The sequence below is a fragment of the Pituophis catenifer genome, unplaced genomic scaffold (genome assembly GCF_029215685.1).
Source record: "Pituophis catenifer annectens isolate HBS135680 unplaced genomic scaffold, rPitCat1.0.hap2 SCAF_8, whole genome shotgun sequence".
In the NCBI taxonomy this organism is placed as follows: domain Eukaryota; kingdom Metazoa; phylum Chordata; class Lepidosauria; order Squamata; family Colubridae; genus Pituophis; species Pituophis catenifer.
In genome coordinates, this window is record NW_027256888.1 from 3,453,246 (window position 1) to 3,476,390 (window position 23,145).

General features: G+C 37.7%; 1 protein-coding gene across 1 annotated transcript in view; it reads left to right on the forward strand.

Moving 5' to 3' along the window:
• Positions 1–575: 575 nt before the first annotated feature.
• The window catches only part of ATP8A1 (ATPase phospholipid transporting 8A1), a 63,347-nt gene continuing 40,777 nt past the window's right edge, over positions 576–23,145 (forward strand). Inside the window, exons 1-8 of the mRNA XM_070949066.1 lie at positions 576–746; positions 11,364–11,478; positions 11,918–12,017; positions 13,885–13,983; positions 16,071–16,116; positions 17,358–17,398; positions 19,243–19,316; positions 22,592–22,661. Of these exons, the coding sequence (XP_070805167.1) occupies positions 698–746; positions 11,364–11,478; positions 11,918–12,017; positions 13,885–13,983; positions 16,071–16,116; positions 17,358–17,398; positions 19,243–19,316; positions 22,592–22,661 (594 nt within the window). The 5' untranslated portion in view covers positions 576–697. The remainder of the gene's footprint in view (positions 747–11,363; positions 11,479–11,917; positions 12,018–13,884; positions 13,984–16,070; positions 16,117–17,357; positions 17,399–19,242; positions 19,317–22,591; positions 22,662–23,145) is intronic.

The following is a 23,145-nucleotide window of genomic DNA, read 5'->3' on the forward strand; positions in this document are numbered from 1 at the left end:
CAAAGTAAAACAACTATCTCTCAAGTTTGATTCCACCTCCCACCCCAAGACTCCCACCCGCCTTCCATTCAGCAAATGCCGGTAAACTCCGCACCGCCCGGCTTTTTATACTCTCCGCCCCGCCCCTTTTCTTGCCAGGCTCCGCCCCGCTTCAAATCCGGCCTCTTCCATTATCGATCCTTGAAAGCGCAGGGGAGTCGGTCGGCTTTGTCAAGTTGGGGGTGGTGGAGGAAAGAAGGATTCCACGCACGCACACATATACATACATACTACGAGGCGTGAAGGGCAGAAGCACGTCTCTTTGTCCTACCGTGCGCCGCCTCAAAGGCCGGTCGAAAAGGGCTTTTTTTTTCCTTCCCCCCCCTCTGAAGGAAGTTGGTACATTCCAGTCGAGGGAGGGAAAGGAAAGAGAAAAAAAAAAAAAAGGAGGGACGGGCGCGCGAAGCCAGAAAGCGCTCGCTCGCTCGCGCGCGCTCGCCCCGGCGCGCAGGCGCAGGTGTCCCGAGAGGTGGTCTCGCGACCGCAAAGCCGCGGGGGGTCTCCCTCAGGGGGAAGAGAGAGAGAGAGAGAGAAAAGGGAGCGCGCATGCGCGAAGAAAGAGCGCGCGCGAGAGAGAGAAGAGTCGCCTCAGCCCTTGTGAGGGGAGCGCGCCTGCCGGCCGCCTGAGGCGATAAAGAGAGAGAGAGAGAGAGGAGAGATGCCCGCCGTTCAGAAGACCGTGTCGGAGCTGCGGTCCAGGGCGGAGGGTGAGTGTGTGTGAGGCCGGCCACGGAGCGGGTTTGGAAGGAGCCCCGAGAATCCCTGGTGTTGTGAGGTGATGTGAGGGAGAAAAGGCGCCTCAGCTGCCCCCTCAGCGCCGGTTCTCCTCCCCCAGTCAGTCAGTCAGGCGCTGAGGAGGCTCGCTTGGCCCTGAGGGGGAGGGGAGGGGGCTCCCCGGGGTGGGGGGGTGGGGGGGTTGAACGCAGCCCCTTCTTTTTACCCGCAGCAGCCCCTGCGCTTTTGGCCCGGCCCTTTTTCTCCCCTTTCCGAGCATCCTCCAGCCTTCCTTCTGGCCACAGGCAGCAGGGCTGGAGGGGACCCTGGAGGTCTTCTAGTCGAGCCCCATTCCCCCCCCCATCTCCCCGCCCAAGGCAGGAGATCCAACACCATTCTAAACAAATGGCTGTCCAATCTCTTCGTTTTTTTTTTTTAAAAAAACAACCCTGTAAAATATAGAATAAAGCTGGCAGGATCCCAGGGGCTGGAGGGGACCCTGGAGGTCGTCTAGTCTAACCCCCCCTCCTGCCCAAGTCCTCATAGCATCTCAGACAAATGGTTGTCCAATCTCTTCATTTAAAAAAAAAAAAAACCCTATATCATATAGAATAGAGCTGGCAGGATCCTAGGGTTGGAAGGGACCCTGGAGGTCGTCTAGTCTAACCCCCCTGTCCAAGGCAGGAGTCCTTTTGCCACCCAGGACAAATGGCTGTCCAATCTCTTCATAAACGCCTCCGTTGATGCAATTTAGTATCTGTTCACTCTGTGGTTCAGATGACTCCTGATTATAAGGCTGGAAGGGACCTTGGAGGTCTTCTAGTCCAACCCCTGCCCAAGGCAGGAGTCCTCATACCTTCCCAGACAAATAGTTGTCCAATCTCTTCTTGAAAACCTCCATAGATGGAGCAGCCACAACTCCAGGATGCAAAGCTGTTCCACTGATTGTTTTCACTGTCAGGAAATTCCTCCTTAGTCCTAGGTTGGGTCTCCCTTTAATGAGCTTCTACCCATTGCTCAGGTCCTGTGGAGAATACATTGATGCTCTCTTCCCTATGAGAGCCCTTCAAGTATTGGAAGATGCTATTATTCTCTTCCTAAGCCTTCTCTTCAATAGCCTAGACATACCTTAGTTCCTTGACCCATTCATCATACGATTGAGCCTCCAGACCTTGAGCTATCTGCAAAGGTGGGCCAAAACACACCAAGGTGGCCGCTGTGCCCCCAGCAAAGAAGGGAGGTCTTATTCTGGCAAGGCTGTCATTTTGACTGTTTTGACCACCTCGGATGCCCATCTTCAATTGTCTGGCTCCTATAAAACACTGTGAGTCACTAATGGGAAAATAACCCTCGTGTCTTGGTGTCTGCTTTTGACTATTCCATCTTTTGGTCCTTCTGCTACCTGAATTGGGTTTCTTTTCCCAAACAACCAACAGTTCTTTCCCGATAATTGAATAGTCATGTGTTTCATGCAAATGCCAGTAATCATGTTTGATGGTGGTCTTAAGGGATGGCAGCCCCCTGCTGGGGTGAGGAAACTAAGCAGGTCAGGATTGGATAGTCCTGAATGGATCTGAAGGCTGTAGAAATGGAGCTTGATTGAAAAACCTTTACCTTTTTACTTTAATTTTGCGTGATATCTCACAAAAGCAATAGGAAGTGGCTTTCCCTGGTATGTTACAGTTCTATGTTCATGGCTTTTGCTGTTTGCTAGATGTTTTGTGGACTATTTTATGTTACAAGGAAACAGAATAAGATTATGATAGAGTGACATTGAGGTGAGATTTGGTCATCCTAGGCCTGTGAAATGCTGATAAATACCTCCAGATTCCTCAATATCTGGGAATGTTGTTAACTCATCTTTACTTAAATAAAAGGAATGACAGAATAGCCTAAAACAGATTGAAGGGAATTATTGCTCTTAGAGAATGATACGTCGGTAATATTTGAAGCTGAGAGGTTTTGGCTGCTGAAACCTTTGATAATTTATGAGATATACAGCATCTCAGTTTATAAGGTGTATCTCTCCTTGTTTTAGCCTTGTTCTTACCCCAGGTTGTATCTGAAGTTAAAGGAATCCATATGAGGAATATATTATAGGGAGGACCATCCTGTAGCAGAAGATGAATGGAGAACGCTGGCTGTACACAGTGAGATTACATCTCATGGTCTCACGTCGTATTGCTCAGTTTTCTCTGCAGCATGAGAGGGAATAAGGGAAAACAACCCATTCTGGACTGAATCCCTTAGATTTGTGATCAAATGAGCAGCTCCTATTAGCCTACCTCCAAACCTCGTCAATGATATAATGCAATTTCATTCCAATATGAGGACTACTGGGGTTTAGATTTAGATGAGCAGAAAGCTGTTCCCCTAAGAATAATATTACACTGAATAATGGAACTCTCTTGCCATATGGGGGAAATTTCGTAAATATTTACAGTACCTATTGTGATCAAAAGTATTAGAGAATTTATTTTCTTTTAATAATCAAACATCATAATTTCAGTTAATATTGTATATTTAAAATGAAATTAGATGCCACCATGCATTTTAGATATAGATTGTACTTCACTTAATTAAAATGTTATTCTACTTTTGGAGGGTTTTTTTAATTAGATTTTTTTTTTTCAATTTTTGGAGCTAAGTAAGCAAAACTTAAAAATCCAACCCAATCTTTCTTAATGTAAATAAGAAATCAATGAACAGTTCAGTCCTGTTCAATTCCAGCATTCCACTTTGACAGTAGAAGTTCAATTTGTCAAAAATAGCACTATACTAATTTGTATGTCTGAAATACACAATCAAGAATTCCTAACGTGAAGTTTATTTTTATAGCCAGAACATCTGCAAGTGAAGGTTGCTTTCTTTTTGTTCTGCTGATGCAAGAAAGAGAAAGTTCTGTATGTATCTGCTGTAATACAGCACTAAGCAAAACATCGTGATAAAAGCTTTTGTTAATGCTTTATTCCACTATAACAGTGATGGTTAATCTTTTTGCCGTCGCATGCCAAAAGCAGGAGGACCATGGGGGGGTCGCGTGCACGCGTGCTCCACCCCCCACGCATGTGCGCATGACCTCCCCACGCAATGGCACAGTGGAGCCTGGGGAGGCCCGTTTTTCACCCTCTCCAGGCTCCAGAGGCTTTCTAGGAGCCTGGGGAGGGCAAAAACGGCCTCCCCCACCCCGGAGGCCCTCCAGAGGCCAGAAACGGCCCATTTGCCAACTTCTGGTGGGACCGGAAAACCTGAAAATCAGCTGGCACTGGAGCTGAGCTTGGGCAACGCTCACCTGCCCACCAATATGGCTCCGTGTGCCACCTGTGGCACACGTGCCATAGGTTCGCCATCATGGCACTATAAATATTTCTGCTGTATCCCTTTTTCTGCATAGAAGAAATATTTCTTAGCATTAATCAGATAAACACCTACAATCATCATTACAGTATTAAAAGATGTGAATATGCTTACATAATTGTGTAAAAGTATATTAATATATGGCTGAAACATTAGATATTAATATATCTAATTATTTCTGATAATAAATCTAATTAGAACTAATATAAGTAGAGTGCGTTTATTAGACTTTGTAAACTAATATATAATTTAAATTTTTCAGCAGGCAGAAAAATATTCTGTTTATTAGTTTTACTAATGACCCTCCTACTAGTTATTAGCATTAGTACCTAATGTTTATTATATAAGTAGAGTTGAGTGTATTACTATAGAAAGAATGCATCTGAATAAATGGTTGTAAGTTTTTGGTTTCATTTTTGTGAATGCGATTGAATATAGCATTTTAAATAACATGCTTTCCTTTGTTTTACCAAATTAAAAAACTCTAAAATAAAGCTGTGAAATATAAAATGCACATACTCATCATTTATTTTTAGTTTTACAAAAATGCCATTTGGGCATGTTCTATTAATTTTCTTCTTGAGCAATGAGGCTAATAAACCTTCCATCTGTTCTTATCAATCATGTGAGCCCCGCCATTGAAAGGAATAGGATACAAAGATTACTCAGAAGGCAAATGGGATCAGAAGTTACTTGTAACTCAGGCAGATTTTCCTTTTCAGAAGGACAAGGCTGTATAGTCATGATGGCGAGCCTAAGGTACACGTGCCACAGGTGGCACGCGCAGCCATATCGGTAGGCACGTGAGCTCAGCTCTGGCACGCATATGCACGCCGGCCAGCTCATTTTCAGGCCTTCTGGACACACCAGAAGTAGGGAAACAGGCTGTTTCCTGCCCCTGGAGGGCCTCGGGGGGGGGGGGCGTTTTTCTCTCTCCCCAGGCTCCAGAACCTTTCTAGGAGTCTGGGGAGGGTGAAAATGGCCTTCTCCCCCCCCCCGCCCGAGGCCGAAATGGCCTGTTTACCAACTTCCGGTCCCACCAGGACGCGGCATAAACACAAACCAGTTGCCAAGCATCCGAATTTTGATCTTGTGGCCAGGCCAAGAGCCTTGATAGTACATTGGTCTAAGCACCCTGTTATTAACACAGCTGCCTGCAATTTACTGCTGGTTCGAATCTCTCCAAGGCTCAAGGTTGACTCAGCCTTCCATCCTTTCTAAGGTAGGTGAAATGAGGACCCAGTTTGTGGGGGCAATAAGCTGTATAAATATACAAAAGTATGAAGGCTATTGCTTAACGCATTGTAAGCCGCCCTGTGTCTCCGGAGAAGGGCGGCATATAAATCAAATTTTTTTAAAAAAAAAAACGGTCATAAGTTATTTTTTTCAGTGCCATTGTAACATGGAACAGTGACTAAATGAACTGTCGTAAATGGTGGACTACCTGTATCTAGGTTTCTTTTTCTTCAAATGCTATGAGATAGTGGGCCTTGGGAAATTCTAATTATTATCTGAAAGCCACATAAAGTTTCTTACAGTTCAGCTAAGTTTCAGCCACATGTTTTAGGAAGTAAAGTGATGGAAGCACAAATCAGATCATGTGAAAGTAATTTTGAAACATCCTTTTGCATGTTAGTGCAGGGATGAACAATTTTTATGAAAGAAGACGACACATGAGCAAAGCTTATAAGCAAAGGAACACGGACATCTCCCTACATTCCCACGCATTTTCTCCACAGAAATGATTGTTCCCTTTCCATTTTGCATTTGTGTACAATCATTGTGGATGTGTTTAATGGTATCTGCAGTTTCCCTAATAAAAAGCAGTGATGCGTGCTGAAGGAAATTTGAAGCTGGGAATGAGGTTAAAGCCTCTTCATTGTTCTTGATCAAGATTGCTGGTGAGAGGAACAGTCTGGTTCCTCTTTCCTCAGCAGTCCTAATTAGGATTGCAGGGGGTGGAGATCTTTAACCTTGGTCTCTTCTGATAATCCCCATTAAAAAGCTGTTTTTTTTTAATGCCTTTTGTCCTTCAGGCCCTTCTGCTGCATAAGATGCTTGAGTTTGTTTTCCAAATTGACACTTTAGGGAAGAAAAGGTAGCTTTTAATAAATAAATCCAGTGACTTGAATAATTACTTTTCAGTTTGAGCCTATCAGAAACTTTAGTTTTAAAATGACTAATCGTATAATATCTGCAAAGTGTTGTAGTTGAAAAAATCCTTATTGATTATCTTAGGTCAGTGGTCAGCAACCTTAAACACTCAAACAGCCACAAAGGTCCTAATCGGAAGCCCTCACCCCACCCCCACCCCGTTCAATTCTGGAGCCGACCGGAAGTCCGGTTCCCCCACCATAGAGTCTCCTCCTAGCGTAGCATCCTTTTTCCTCTACTAGTCCTAACCCTATCAATTGTGGGCTGACCTGAAAACATGCCCCTTGCCATAGAGTCTCCTCCTGGCATGCCCTGCTCCCCCCCCTCCCCCGGAAGCTCTTCTCAAAATTGTGGTGCTGACTGACGACAGGGAGCCGCAGCAGAGGGATGAAAGAGCCACATGTGGTTCCAGAGCCGCAGGTTGCTGACCCCTGGCTTAGGTAATGGCATAGTACCAGCATGTACTATCTGTAGTATGATCTACTACTGGTTTGGAGGGAGGTAATGTTGAAATCAGCTATAAGGAGTCCTCAACTTATGACCACAATTAAACCCAAAATTTCTGTTGCTAGGGGAGTCGTTTGCTAAGTGAGTTTTGCCACATTTTATGACCTTTCTTGCCACGGTTGTTAGCTGAATCATTGCAGTTGTTAAGTCAGTAACACGGTTGTTAAATGAATCTGACTTCCCCATTGACTTTGCTTGTCAGAAGGTCTCAAAAGGGGGTCACATGATCCCAGGGCCCTGCATCCATCATAAATACAGGCAAGTTGCCAAGTGTCAAGTGCCAATTTTGATCATGTGACCACGGGGATGCTGCAATGGTCATAAGTGTGAAAAACAGTCTTAAGTCACTTTTGTCAGTAACTTGGAGCAATCACTAAATGAATGGTTGTAAATCAAGAACTACCTGTATGGTATGCAAATGTAAGGAACAATACTTTTAAGCTAACTACTATAAATTTCAGCCCTGCTCTTGTTTATTCTACGACACATGCAAACTTATGTCTGTGTATAAATATGAGAACTTAAGATATTTTAATATTATTTTACATTCTTACAAATATTGTTCTTCTGCACATTAGCCCATAACATTATTTTTGATAACCAAATTGCAGTTGTACATACACTGTTGCTATATATTTAAATACATATTTTTATGGTAGAAGAGAATCATATGTTTTCATATTTTCCACATATTCTTTGAGAAGATTTCTACCAGTAGTTCATGGATTTATCAAATTGATAAGCATATTCAGATCTATACGTGAGTCTAATTTTGTCTGTTTCCTAATTAGCAAGAATTTAATCATTGATTTGTCTACAATGCATCATTCCATAATTTTTCCTAGTGATAGAATTTGCAATATCCAAGTTCTTTCAAAATCTAACGAATGCTAAGATGTTACCTTAAGACACTCTACTGTATCAACAATTACCGTATATGTTTTAATGATGCACTTGTAGGACAAAAATATTTAATAATGCTAGCTGAGGAATCATTTCAATTTCCCAATGAAATTTCCCACTTTTTCTGAAAATCAATTTCTTGACTGTAGGTTCACAATAGGTAAAATATATATTGCCTTAGTTCTTCAACTCATCCTGTGAATGATTCATCATGATTGTTTTATTAATATATAGTCATCTTGCCTGGAACATTATATTGCGCTTGAATGATTTACTGTGACATTTCTTGTATTTGTGACAAAATAGATTTATAAGGTAATTTTTTTGTACTCTAAATTTCTCAATTTATCTCTCGTGTTTTATTAATGTACCACAAATCATCATCAAAATGTTTTTTTATAAATTACTGATCTCAAATCCATTCTGGTTCTTTTCTGCCTGCTTTAAGTTATATTTTTGAATTCAGTTAGAATCTTAGTACTGTTATTTTACTTTTCAAAACTATATCATTCCAACTAAGAAACAAGAATTCCTTTCACAGTCAACAGGAAAAAAAGCCTCTTTTCTAATAGGATTCTCATCCCTGTAGAAGTTCTACAAGTTGAATGAGTCTAGTTTTTTCCAAGTTTGTGGCTCTCTAAATTTTTTTGCTTAAATCAGGATGCAGAATGTTGGTGATATCAAAGAGCCAAAAAGGCTTATGTTGTATTTTAGGACATAGATTTTATTTCACATGTGTCATTTCAATTGCACTTTATTATCAACTTCTTTAAAAAGGACTGTATTCTTTTACAGGTAGTTCTTGACTTATGATCACAATTGAGCCCAAAATTTCTGTTGCTAAGTGAGACAGTTAAGTGAGTTTTGCCCCCATTTTTCTTGCCACTGTTGTTAAGTGAATCACTGCAATTGTTAACTTAGTAACATTGTCGTTACGTGAATTTGGCTTCCTCATTGACTTTGTGTGTCATAAGGTTGTAAAAAGGAGATCATATGACCGCGGGACACTGCAACCATAATAAATCCATGTTTGTTGCTTAGCATCTGAGTTTTGATCACGTGACCATGGGGATACTGCAATGATCATAAGTGTGAAAAATGGTCATAAATTACTTTTTTCAGTGAGTTGTAAGTTGAGGAGTACTTGTACTTAAAATATAGTGTTGTACTGATCTGTTATTTATCTCTACAACCTCAATTTAAACTTACGGCTTTTTAGGATCCCTTATTGAAGACTAAAGGGTTGGTATTGTCAGTCCTTATAAGAGAGTTTTATGTAAATTACATTTCATCTCTCTCCCAGTTCTACGTGCTGCTGAAAGTTGCTTTTATGTTTGGATCCTTTTACAAAACTGTAATTTTGAAAATTTCCCACTAATTCAGCTGCTTATCAATTATCTGACAGTAGCACAAACCCCCTTCTGCCACAAAGCTTCAGAGGAAGCATCATTTTCACAGCTATTATTCTACTACTTTAATTCAGATTTATTCTTTTTTTTTTTAAACCATTTGGCAAGTATCTGTCCACAATGGAGTATAGTTAGCATGTAAGCATTTATTCAGGTCACTTGTAATCTCAGTATGCAGATATCTAATCTGCTTATTATACAAAATAATACATTTTTCTTAATTTTTTCCTGCTTCCTCTAACAAAATATTAAAACATACAAATTAACATGTAGGCCTAAACCAGCTTCAAAATTTTTCAGTTCCTCTTTTAATGTTTCAGATGTTTTAATCCTTCAGGTGACACCTGAGTGAAACATTGCTAGCATATCAGATTAATATTTCTTCACTTTTCTGTTGACTGCTTAATTAGACTCAAACTCCTCCTTCTTTAATTGTTGAGCTAAGGGTTGCATAACTACAGATAAGTCCTCAACTTACAACCTCCACTGAGCCCAAAATTTATGTTGCTAAGTGAGACATTTGTTAAGTGAATTTTGCCCCATTTTACAACCTTTCTTGCTATGGTTAAGTGGGTCACTGCAGTTAAGTTAGTAACACGGTTGTTAGGTGAATCTGCCTTCCCCATTGACTTTGCTTATCAGATGGTCGCAAAAGCAGATCACATGACTCCAGGACACTGCAACCGTCGTAAACAGGAGTCAGTTGCCAAGCTTCTGAATTTTGATCACGTGACCATGGAGCTGCTGCAACAATCATAAGTCACCTTTTTCAGTGCCACTGTAACTTTCAACAGTCGCTAAATGAACTGTTGTATGTTGAGGACTTACCTGTACAATGGAGATATAGTAGGCCAAAGTCCTGGCCTGGTATTTGGAAGCTGGACAAAGCTCTATGAGACAAAACAAAGTTCAAGTTTAATCCTAATAAAACAGAATTCCGTTTTCCCAACAAAAAACTGGCTTTTCTCTCTGCTCCATTTATAAGGAGGCAGGGCTGTGATTCAAAGTGTTCTAGACTCAGGGCTACTATTATTTGGAAAAGAGGTAGTAGTGGGCATAACCTGGGAGGCCTTTACCCAACTTTGTACTCCAGCTGTAACTCTTTTCCAAAGCAGGAAAACCTGGTGATAGGACCTCAAAGTCTTATCACCATGACAATAGACTATTGCAAGGTGCTTTATATGGGTTTGCTTTTGGAGGTTACTTGGAAACCACAGTTGTGTAATGTGCAACTGTCTGCAAGCTGACAGGCAAGAGCAGTTACAGTATACCCATATTCATAATCATATTCCAGGTACTATGCTTCCTTCCAACAGGTTTCTTATTACACGCAAAGTGACAGTTTTAACTTTTAAAGTGCTTAAGTGCTTTGCTTAAGCACTTAAGCAATTGGAGGAACACCTTTTCCTGGTAGAAGCAATCAGTCCATTTCAGTTTAAAACGAGTATTGTTGATTCACAACAGATTAAATTAATGGCTCAGAGGCAGTGGTCTCTTTGGTGGTTAGTATAGTAGCAGACATTACAACCTTAATAGGCAGAGTTGTCTAGAAAAGCTTGGCTGTGAAACAGTTGAGGATGTGGGGGAGAGAGAAGGTATGTTTTGTGTTTGAACTAAATCAGCTAGAAGAGAGAAGTATTTTTTTCCACGAGAAGGAAGGGTTTAGGAGGAAGTAGAGAGGCAAGGATTGGATGTAGCGTAAAAAGAACCCATGATCGGTCAAGATTGAGATATTTTACAAGACTTTGGAGGAGTGATGTTACCTAATATTGGTTGCTGTCCGTAACTAAAATCATTGACACTTTTTATTTTAATGTTTTTAGTTATCGACATTTATTTTTTATATTAACTGTACATTATTGTAATTTTTTTTGCTTATAGAACTGAAAATTTTTGGGAGTTGCAAGCTTCAACCATATAAAACTTTTAAGTAAGTCCCTGACCAGAGTATACTAAACTTGGAACAGGCTGCAACTATTGTAACATTAATAAGTAACATTTAAAGTACATGAAATTTAATTTCTCTGTCAAATCAAAATATTTAGTTTAAATGCTTTGAGCAGCTAGAAAAGCTACTTTAGCATGTCACTAACAGACCAGGGAAAGATAAAAAATTTAATCCTTAAATAGGAATTAAAAAGATTAATTTTATCAATACAAATGATAGAATAGTACCTACTATTGTTTTTTGTGTTTCTCACTGCTTAAATTTAAAATGCTTTTTGTTTTCATTTAAATCATTGCAGAATTTGTACATATTAGATTTTTAATATTTTGTAGGTTATGAGAAGACAGATGATGTTTCAGAGAAAACCTCATTAGCTGATCAAGAGGAAGTGAGAACTATATTCATCAATCAACCACAATTCTCTAAGTTCTGTAGCAATCATGTCAGGTATTTGTAACCAAAGTTTTGTACAATTATCTTACATACTCTCATTGAAAGCCAAAGCACCGTTCTGCCACTGCATCATTAGCTCTGACCTGTTGTGTATGTGTGATATCACTAAGTGCACATTGAAAGTGGTGCTTGTGCTTCCTTTAACCATGTATGTCCTTAAACTTCACCCACAGGTTGTCTCTGATTTGTTACAAGCTATGGTAGGGTCCTTGATGCTCTCTGAATTTGGCTGTTTTCTTGCAGACAATTAAGATCATCAGGCTAGAAGGGAAGGGGGTTTTCAGGGAGAAGGAGGAGGAAGATGTTATGTGTATTTAGACATACAATACTGCGTTAACTGTTAAAATCTCTCTTAGTGTACTCTGACTACATATTTTATCTGTTTTTTATGTCTTTCCCTTAATTCCATGTATTTTTAATTCCTCTCTCTTAGCACTGCAAAATACAACATTATCACATTCCTGCCTAGGTTCCTCTATTCTCAGTTCAGGAGAGCTGCTAATGCCTTTTTTCTTTTCATTGCATTGCTTCAGGTAAGAATGTGTGTAAGTGCTCTGCTCCCTCCCTTCCTCCCTCCCTTTATCCTCCAGTAACATTTAATTGTTAGAAGTCATAAAATTGTTTGTAATGTCCTCAGTGGCTGCAGGCTGTCATTATGCAATGTCTTAAGTTCAGATAAAATCTTAGAACTTTTTAGGGAGTGAAATTTTAAACCAGGGCAAGGTTATTTTTTTCTTCTCAATATAGCTATATAGTTTTATTGTTTTAAAACTCTTTTTAATACTTTTAACTATAATGTATATTTTGAATTGTAAGCCGCTCAGGGAGATTGACTGACATGGGCGGCCATGGAAATTGAACAAACAAAAAAATACATTGTCTAACTTTTCTTATGAAAAGATTCCTAAGAAGTATTTTGGGCCCTGCAGAAGCAGAGGTACTTATTAGGGACTTAGCCTGATATTTACCAGGTTATGTGAAAAAATGCTTTAAGAGTTGCATTCAATTTATAATGAGTTGATTCTTTCACAGCATCATCTTTTCTCAGACTCACCCAAAAATCTGGGGGGGGGGGAGAAAGTCACCCCACTTTAATGATTAACAAAGAGGTATTGTACCCAAGTGAGGTCCAAAGCACTTTTGCCAAATCATTTTTGAAGAATGTAAGCAATATATCCCGAAACACGTATATTGTTGTAGTAAACTTTAAACTGAAAGTTGCTTTACCAGTTCTTCCTGTCCCTGTGTAATGATCAGTATAATAAAGAGTTTTTATGATGTAAGCATTAGTTGTATAGGAAAGACCAACTCCTGTATTTTTTTTATCTGTCATGTGATAATGAGTTTAACCCTCCTGACTGAACTTTGTAATTGGGCATATATTTTGGCCTCCGTGTTTCTATAGAACATAATATAACAAGTAAAAAGACTAATAAATTCTCAGCTAGAAAGTTATTATGTGACTTTGATATTATGTCAGGCTTTGTTTGGTTCTAGATCTACACTGTAATATTTATTGTATTAAAGGCTGTAAGGATAATGAGATTAAATAACACGTTTTCACATTACATATTTTTATTCTGGGATAAATAAAAATTCTGGGTAATTTTTTTAAAAAAACATGGGCCATTAGTGGTATTTCATATTTTATAGGGATTTATTGCCAGGCAAGTTTTTAAATCATTTAAGTTAAAATTCATTAAACTTCTCCTGAGTTCACAGTTTAATCCAGATGGATCAGTAATGCCTAAAACTCTCAAATTACTATCAGTATTGGAATGTATTTCAAATTTCAAATCTTTATTGTCAGTGCACAACATATGTACAATGAGATTGGTTGAGCTCACTCAGTGCACCCCCCACAACACAGTGAAGACAGAAAATCCCTAACCCAACAAATCATATTAACAAAACACCCAGTCCTATTGCACCAGTGTGAACATGTTACACATTGTGCTGGCCCTGCAGTCCATCATACTACATAGTTATGATGTTATTTCTCATTCAGGAGTCTGATAGCCCACGGATAAAAACTGTTCTTCAGCCTGTTTGTGTGGCTGGCTATGCTTCTATATCTCCTTCCCAATGGTAGGAGGGTAAAGAAGTGGTGAGCAGGGTGAGAATCGTCCCTGAGAATTTTCCTCACTCTTCTAAGGCAACGAGCCTTAGAAGAGTTCATTTTTGGTGATTATAAATATAAAACGTTTATTAAGAAACAGTTAATTGCAACTAGGGTAGATAATAGTTAATGGAAATAACCATTGTAATTATTTGAGACTATTTGAGAAATTTTCCTCATTAGCATTTAAGTGGATTCTGCTGTTATCACATTTTATTGAACATATTTTCATACAATTAATGCGACTAATATTAACATGCACTTTTCTTTTTATGCTTTAGCAAATTCCAGACGTTTCTCCAACAGGACGGTATACAACTTTGGTTCCTCTCTTATTTATTTTAGTTGTAGCAGCAGTCAAAGAAATAATAGAAGATATTGTAAGTAGTATAATGTTTCCTTCATAACTTTAAACTAATACTCATCTTCAAATAAGATACATGTTTAAATTTAAAGGGACGCAAACCAAATATACTCATTTTGATTTTTTTTAATTGATTTTTTTTTTCATTAATTTTTTAGCAGCTAAGCAAAAAAATCCCTCACATTTTGTTATGGAGCATACATTTCTGATTTTACACATGCAACACATGTAATGATGATGTGCCTTTAGGCGAAGGAAATCTACAAACGACTGCTATAGATTTTCTCCATCTCCCAGGGGCCTAGCACTTCCTGTGCTTTTTATTAACTGAAGCATTTTCAATATTTTATGTATGATTGTTCAGTAAAAGGAGTCCTCAACTTACAGCAGACACCCCAAAAGCTACTAATGACCCAGTTTCAAAGATATTGCCGCTGCAGAACTTCTTTGGGCATTAAGAGGGACTGCAGAAATACTGCACGCAGCCCCTCTGTCTATTTCCCCCACCCCACCAGGTTCCCGCAGGCCTTGGGGTTTTGTTTCCCATTCAGCAGGACTTGGCCTCCTCCACAGTCCTCTCCAGGACCCAGCGACACCCCAACTCTCCTTTCTGTATTTTGCAGCTCCTGAGAGAGGCGCCAAGTCGATGTGAGGCTCAGTTTTTTTACACAGAGTAACACAGCCTTGTGTTATTTTGCTATTCTCTCAATCCTTGGAAGCCTCTGTTTTTACGGCTGAGAGGCAGGCTGAGTCCAACAGGTCCTTGGGTGGACTGCGGAGCCTGATTTGCTTCCCTTGTTAAAACCAAACCTTTGCATATAGAATAGAACAGAACTGAACTGAACTGAACTGAACTGAACTGAACTGAACTGAACTCTTTATTAGCCAAGTGTGATTGGACACACAAGGAATTTGTCTTGGTGCATATGCTCTCAGTGTACATAAAAAAGAAAGATAAGTTCATCAAGAATCATAAGGTACAACAGTTAATGATAGTCATAGGGTACAAATAAGCAATCAGGAAACAATATCAATATAAATCGTAAGGATACAAGCAACAAAATTACAGTCATACAGTCATAAGTAGGAGGAGGTGGGTGATGGGAACGATGAGAAGATGAGAAGATTAATAGTAGTGCAAACTTAGTAACTAGTTTAACAGTGTTGAGGGAATTATTTGTTTAAGAGAGTGATGGCGTTCGGGGAAAAACTGTTATGTCTAGTTGTTCTGGTGTGCAGTGCTCTATAGTGTCATTTTGAGGGTAGGAGTTGAAACAGTTTATGTCCAGGATGCGAGGGGTCTGTAAATATTTTCACTATATTTTCACATTGTAAGATGCCAGACTGAGAATATTTTCCAAATGCATTGATTACAAGAAGTATATTGAATGTTATTAGTTCTGTACAAGCATTTCAGTGATCAGAACAAGACACTGCCTGTTCCAGAATTGTGTCCCAAACACAAAACACAATCTTTAGAGAATAATGGAATAAGCTGTTGCTATGTTGTTCTTTATCCAAATACCACAGTATTTGTCCATCTATATAGAGTTCCCGTTACTTGTCCCAGCTTCTGCCAACCTAGCAGTTCAAAAGCACGTAAAAAGTGCAAGTAGAAAAATAGGGATCACCTTTGGTGGGAAGGGAACAGCGTTCCGTGCGCCTTTGGCATTTAGTCATGCTGGCCACATGACCACGGAGACGACTTTGAAATGGAGATGAGCACCGCCTCATAGAGTCGGGAACAACTAGCACATATGTGCGAGGGGAACCTTTACCTTTATAGGCCATGAGGAGGATGTTTTAACAAAAATATTTTGAACAAATCCCATAGCAAATTACCAATTTAGGATGCTCTCTGCAGTCTGCCTGGACAATACAATACTTTTAAAAAAAAAAAAAAAACTTAAAAGTTATGCCTTGGTTTGCATGAAGTATAAATCACAAAAATATTACCAAATGTGGTATCTTGTGAATAGTTCTCTAACTTGATTTGTTATACATGTTGTGTCAACCTAGTCATAATACACTTTAACATGTAACTTGCCTAATATTTAAAGTATTCCATAATAGTAATGTAAAAATCTATGTGGTTTGTTTCAGAAAAGACAGAAAGCTGATAATGCTGTGAATAAAAAGGAAGTACAAGGTAGGAAGTTTCATATATAACCATTTTTTTAACTGTTCAGTGAGTAAAAACAAAGTCATATGAAGTTTTCTGAATAAAGCTATTTTTTATAATTACTTTGTCATTTCATTTATTTATATGATTTATATGATCACCCATTACATAGCAGTGAATCTAGATGGTGTTCGAAGTATAAACAAGAAATTGTAAAATGTGAGATCGCAAGCATAGTTGTGGTTTCACTTAATGACCATTTCTGTTGACTACTGAGTTGCCAGTCCCAATTGTGGTAGCTAAACACAAACTACCATATTTTTCAGAGTATAAGACGCACATTAGTTTTTGGTGAGGAAAACAAGAAAAAAAAATTCTGCCTCTGCCTGCCAACATCCATCAGTGTTCATCTGACTAGCGTCCTAACAGCAAACAGCCTGTCAGCTTCGGATGTTATCGCAGCCTGATTCAGCACAAACAGCTGATTGGCAGTTGGATCGGCCTCCCAGAATACCGCCAATTAGCTGTTCCAGGCTGCAGGGATCGCCATAGCCCATTGCCGCCTCCATGCGTCATGTTTTTGGCCTCTGTGTGTCGCGTTTTTGGCCTCCACACGCTCCATTTTAGACCCGTTTTACACCCGTTCCAGGCTGCCAGGATCACCATAGCACATTGCCGCCAATCGCCACCTCCGTGCATTGCGTTTTTGGCCTCCGATTGCCCTGTTTTTGACCTCTGCATGTCGTATTTTTGGCCTGTTCCAGATGGGAATTGCTGCCGCCACCAATCCCCACCACCTGGAACCAGCCGAAAACACGATGTATGGAAGCCAAAAATGGGGCGTGCAGAGGCCTAAAATGGCTGAAGGGTGGGGGCCGGTGGGTGGGCGGGGCTTTGGCAACATTCACTGTATAAGACACACAGACATTTCCACCCACTTTTGGGGGGGGAGTGCGTCTTATACTCCGAAAAAGACTGCATGTACTTGAAAAAGAGAGCACTTTAACCAAAAAGGTGGGGGAGAAAAGTAAACAAAAAGACTGACAAAATCTTGCACAAATGAATGGTTTTATATTCAGAATTCTTTTGGTAACAAAATAAACTTTTTTAGAATAAACTTTTGTTCCCACATGGTTTCATTTTGTATTTTTTGGATAAAATGTTTCTGTATAATTGGATCTTGGAGCAAATGTTACATTAGTAGAAAAGCATTTTGATCATTGGTTTAATAGAACATTTGTGGTTTTGTTGTTGCTTTCATGATGCAGTATTGAGAAATGGAGCCTGGGAGATTGTACACTGGGAAAAGGTATGTGGTTTCGTTATTGTAAAATTTAAATACAATTTAGATCCAAAGAATTGAACAGACAACAATGCTTGTTAAACATTGTTCTGAAGTATGTTTGTTGTCAAGTTATTTAATACGGTAGTGTTTATCTTTTTTCAGCGTTTTGCACTACCCACTATAAAAATTACGGATTATCAAAGCATCTTATATTCACTGATATAACCTACTACAGGTAGTCCTCGAATTACTGGAGTTTCATTTAGTGACTATTTGAAGTTACAACAGCACTGAGAAAAATGACTTATGACCGTTTTCACACGGTTGTTGCAGCATCCCTATGGTCACATGATCAAAATTCAGACCCTTGGCAATTGGTTCATATTTATGACCGCTGCAATGTCCTGGGGTCATGTGATCCCCATTTGCAAACTTTTGCCAAGCAAAGTCAATGGGGAAGCCAGTTTCACTTAACAACCACATTACTAACTTAACAACTGCAGTGATTCACTTAACAAGAAAGGTCATAAAATGGGGCAAAACTCATTTAACAACAGAAAGTCGAGGACCACCTTATGTAACATAAGATAAGCATATAAGCAGTTCTACCCCGAGAAGAGTAACTCTGGATCTAAATCTTTATATATGTTATAGTGAATTACACTGAATAAATGAAATATATTGAATATATTATAATTAAAAGGATTGTTTTCTATTTTGTTGACTGTATGTTTACCATACTGATTAAATTGTCATTAATTGTTTTATTGAAAGTTCTGATCTATTTTTATTGCCTACATAATAATTCAATGTGCATGTGATCCCTAAAGGGTTAATTTGTATGCTCTGATACGCATTTAGGCAAAAGAATAGTTTATTATTCCATGTCAATACTTCTCAAAGTTGCCATTTCCCTATCCTATTAATCCAGCCCTAGTTATTTTCACGCAGCATAATTAGCAAATATCCTGGATTCTCACAATACATTGAATCAAATGAGTTGAATCGAATCAAAATGCACATGTATCTTTTCTGTTTAAACGTGTCAATATAACCATAGTGCTAACAGCATCATCATAAAGAATTAAAAAATATTACCTCTCTTGTTTAGCATAGAATAGTGCTCTAATTATTCTTATAAGTGCCTTCATTCGTTATGGATTGCTGTCTTTACTCAGTGGGAAAATAACCACTGGAGAACTGAAATATGAATTCATTTTAGATATTTTTAAGCCATGACAACTATAAATATATATTTGCCCACATAGAAGCTGGTTTCATTGAAATAAGTGGGGATTATTTCTAAGTAGAAATTATTCAAGTTACTCTAGTAATCAATTTTACATAGCTACAAGAGAGTGTCTCTTTCAGTATTTGACTTGACAGATTCTATACTGTACTTTATTAGTCAATAAAAACCTCCCAAATTGTTATATTTTTGTTATTACACAAGTGCTACAGAAGGCCATAGTAGTTTCATTAGTAAAATTTGTGTATTGAAGTCAACTCATAAAGTTTTTAATTCTTGGAGGATTAGCTGTCAGACTGTGCAACATGATCTAAATAAGGCAAAGAGCTGACTGACGATAAAGACGTCTTCTGTATTCATACCAAGTCACAAAACAGATCACTCTCTTATTAGGAAATGGTGCTTTACTTTCTGTCATAAAATGAAAATAGGAATGTGGTCATTCTGTTAAATGGGAGAAAAATAATACTTAGATGAGAATGCCTACCGTTTTTAAACCTCTTATATTCCATTTTAAGTCGTGTACTACTTTTATTGCACAGTGCGTACTTAAATACAGCAAAGGAAAGGATTATTCTGCTAGTTTCAGACCATTAACCAATTCCCAGTTTTCTTTCAGGTAGATGTTGGAGATATAGTTTTAATAAAAGGCAAAGAATATATACCTGCTGACATTGTACTTCTCTCATCAAGGTAGAGATGCTCATCAATGCTTCCAGAATAGAGTCTGTTTTCTCTCTCCAACTTTGATCCCTAATTGCACCAAGGAAATAAAGAATAAACAGAAGTGTTTAGAACCGCTGAAATATTGAATACATTAATTATTGCTTAAGGAAGCCTACTTCAAATGAATAAACTGGGCTTTCCAATGCATCTGATTATATTTTCTTTCATAGTTTCAAACTCAGAAGCTTTCCCTCCTGGTTTTATTTAATTTATCACCTAAGTATATCAATTGAAAATAAAATGTTAATTTGCGGCACAACGTTGTCTTAACATTAAAGCATTACAAAATGTTACTGACATCTTCCTGAATATATAGTGTTTTAAATTATTTTTTTTAAAGCCTCAAGGCATGCTTTCAGATTTCAAAATACTAGATTTCATCCCAGTGAAATTTAATCTTGTTTATCTGTGTTTCCTTGGACAACTCAATATATGAAACATTTTCCCCCCAAATCTATTTGATTGGGTCATTATCTCCAAATATAAATATTTAAAGAGAGTCTTTTGCTATCCTTACCTGAAGATTTTTACCATATGCAATTCTTGCTTTAATAGGCTTTTCCTTTCTCAATGGAAGCTCTATTTTGTTACTTTGGCTATTTGATTCCTACTCCATCTACTGTACATCATGCCTTCCTGGTAGATGTGCTGAATTTGAATTTCTAGAAATATCAGAATACCTCTCTAGGATTGTGAAACAGCCATGAATTCCAGTATTTATTAATTCTGTTAAAGGAATTCCTAGCATCTGAAAAGGAAATCAAGAGATTTCCCTCCATTCCTTTTTCAAATTGCTTTTATTATTTTGCTAAAGTTAAATAATACACTATTATGCTCTATTTCCTTTCTAATACCATGAATTTGTATTATTGTAAGAGATGACCAGGCTGAGCCTGAGGGAGGGGTCAAACATGTCATCAGTCACGAGTCCCTCTGCACCCACAAGAGATCTAAGTCCAGTCCACTCATTTCCCTTGACCGCTAGTAGCTCAGATTCTTGTAGAGAGTTTAAGCTTGCAATAAATCTTTATACTTATTTGAAATGCCTGAATCTCCTGATTTCCCCGGCGCTTGACAATTACAATTGATGTCCACATCTTAGGGTTATTTTTGCTGCCTGTAAAAATATTTTACATTTTTCTGATCCAAATTAAATAGATTTTGAGGGGGGGGAAAGGACTGTTCCTTAACACGCTTTATATAATAATTTCAACTTTCTGTCTTTTTTTTTTAATCCGTTCGATTTCTCCTCTTTTATTTATTATTCTGTTATAATTATTATTATTTCAAAACTGGTAAAGGTTGCAGTGGGGGAAATAGTGAAGGTGACCAATGGGGAGCATCTCCCAGCTGATCTCATCAGTCTGTCCTCAAGGTTAGAATGAATCAGTTCTAGAATGAATGTGTTTCTGGGTCCTTCTATTAAACCGAGGCAGAAAATGATTCTGCTGTGAACAGATTGCAGAATGTTATCTACAAACATTCATTCAAATGGAAGTACAAGGGAATGTTCAACTTTGTCTAAGCTAATAGCAATAGCACTTAGACGTATATACCGCTTTACAGTACTTTACAGCCCTATGTAATCTCTATGATTATTAAAGCCAAATGTGCAATTAAACACCCATGTACTTCAGCATAAATTCCACCGAAATTAATTGGACATACTTATAAATCAAGAGGCCTAGTATTGCACTTAATTCAAAAGTAGTTGATCTATCTCCAGATTTATTCTATAAAATAAACCAATGACTAAAATAAACTGTTTTGATGAAGTTATTATGTAGATGCTATCTAAAGTTTTAAACTCGACTCCCTTGAGGAAGATGGGCTGTCTAGAAACATGAAATATAAATCAATAAATCATAGATCATAAATCATACCACAGAGAACTTCATGTTCTCAATAATTTTATACAATTTCGGTGTTAACAAATGATACATTTTGAGAATTCTAGAGGACCCACAGCACAGACCTAAATGTTGCATGCTTTATATTGCATGCATTTGGATTTGTTGATGGATGAACAGCATGCTACCTCAATAAAAGCAGTTTTAAATACAAGATTCTATATTTGGATTGCATTTTGTTTGACAACATTAATTTTATTTGATTATAGAGATGAATGTCAAAGTATATTAATTTCTGTAATGAAACATATTTTCCTGATCTTTGATGTTCCTCTCATTTATTTTCAATGTTCTTCAGAAAATATTCACTCAAATGTAAACCCAATTTGATAAATTGGGTTTATTTTAAATTATATGTACATAATTTGGTAGCTTTCCAGTGCAATCCTGTACATACATACATACAAACTATACTAGTTTGAATTGAGCAGACATACCCCTAGATAGATGTGTAAAGGATTGCAAACACAGTGTATATTTGTTAAATCATATGAAATATGTCCGGATTTAGATATGTTTCATATACTGAAACTGAAATAATTTGCATGCTAATTTGTAATCAGTCAATTACATTTTCAGAAAAACTGACCTTTAAAACATAAAGGTAAAGTGAAGAAATTCTTGTTTAAATATGGACACGCTTTGCAACTTTACTAAATATTCAACATTTCCTAAATATATTTAGGGCATCAATGCAAGATCAACATTATATGTATTTTGAGAGATGTGGTATTTTCATACAATGCATTTAATTACAATGCAATTACAATGCAATCAATTACAATTCTGTTGACCATGATTTTTGTCATTTTTTTGCCAGTTACTTCCTGGCTAAAACAGCTTTGCTTAATAACTGCCAAATTCACTTAACAACAGCCTTTACAAAAATCACAAAATCAGGCACAGTCACTTTTTGGCCTGCTTTGTGATTGCAATGATTTATAATCGTAATTCTGCGCTCAATTACTATCATATGTCAAAGACTTTCTATATGTTGCATAATTGTTTATTTTGTGTTACTTTCTTTATAAAAAAACTAGAGAAGTTACGTTATTCAAACCAATGTATTGCAAGCTTAGTTTCTTGTCAAACTATTTAGCTTGCTTTTTCTGTCTTAACAAACATCTGGAATCTGAATTTTTACCGATCATTAATGAAGTCAATATGAATCATTTTCTTTACATATTTTAAGGGTCATTTTCTGAAAATGTAAATTACTAGTTCATATTTTGTTTAAAGACAATAACATAAACTAAAGAACAATGTTGTATTTCAGTGAAAATAGATTCTGGACTGCTTAATTTATAAAATGGATCTTCTCTTTTCTATAAGTGAACCGCAAGCTATGTGCTACATTGAAACATCAAATTTAGATGGCGAAACTAATTTAAAAATACGACAGGTAAGAAGTACATTTTTTCCTCTCTGTTATCTTACTGTATATTGCTTCAAAATAATTCACAGTGCATAGTTCACATTACAAAGCAGAATCTTAAAGGGCAAAAAAAATGCATTAAGGGATAGGAACATTCATTTAAGTCCTCAAGAGATGTAGGCACTGATCCAAAGTGTATTGCATACCATTGATGTTAGTCTGTTATTTACATAAAGAAGAATCCGCATTTTAAGTAACCTGGTTTTACCTGTAAAATATTGATAATGTATATCCCTTCTATGTGTGCATTTTCAGAATGCAAGTATAAAAATTAATAACGCTTCAATTTTAGATTTGCAGTCTTCTCAATCCTTTCAGTTTTATTAGGTGTTTGACTTTATATTCAATTTTGTAAAAAATCTTACATGGGAAATTGGGCACTGCAGGTGAACAGGGAGGGAGAAAGAAAACCGAGAGGACAGTATCATACATAAAAAGATAAACATAATTT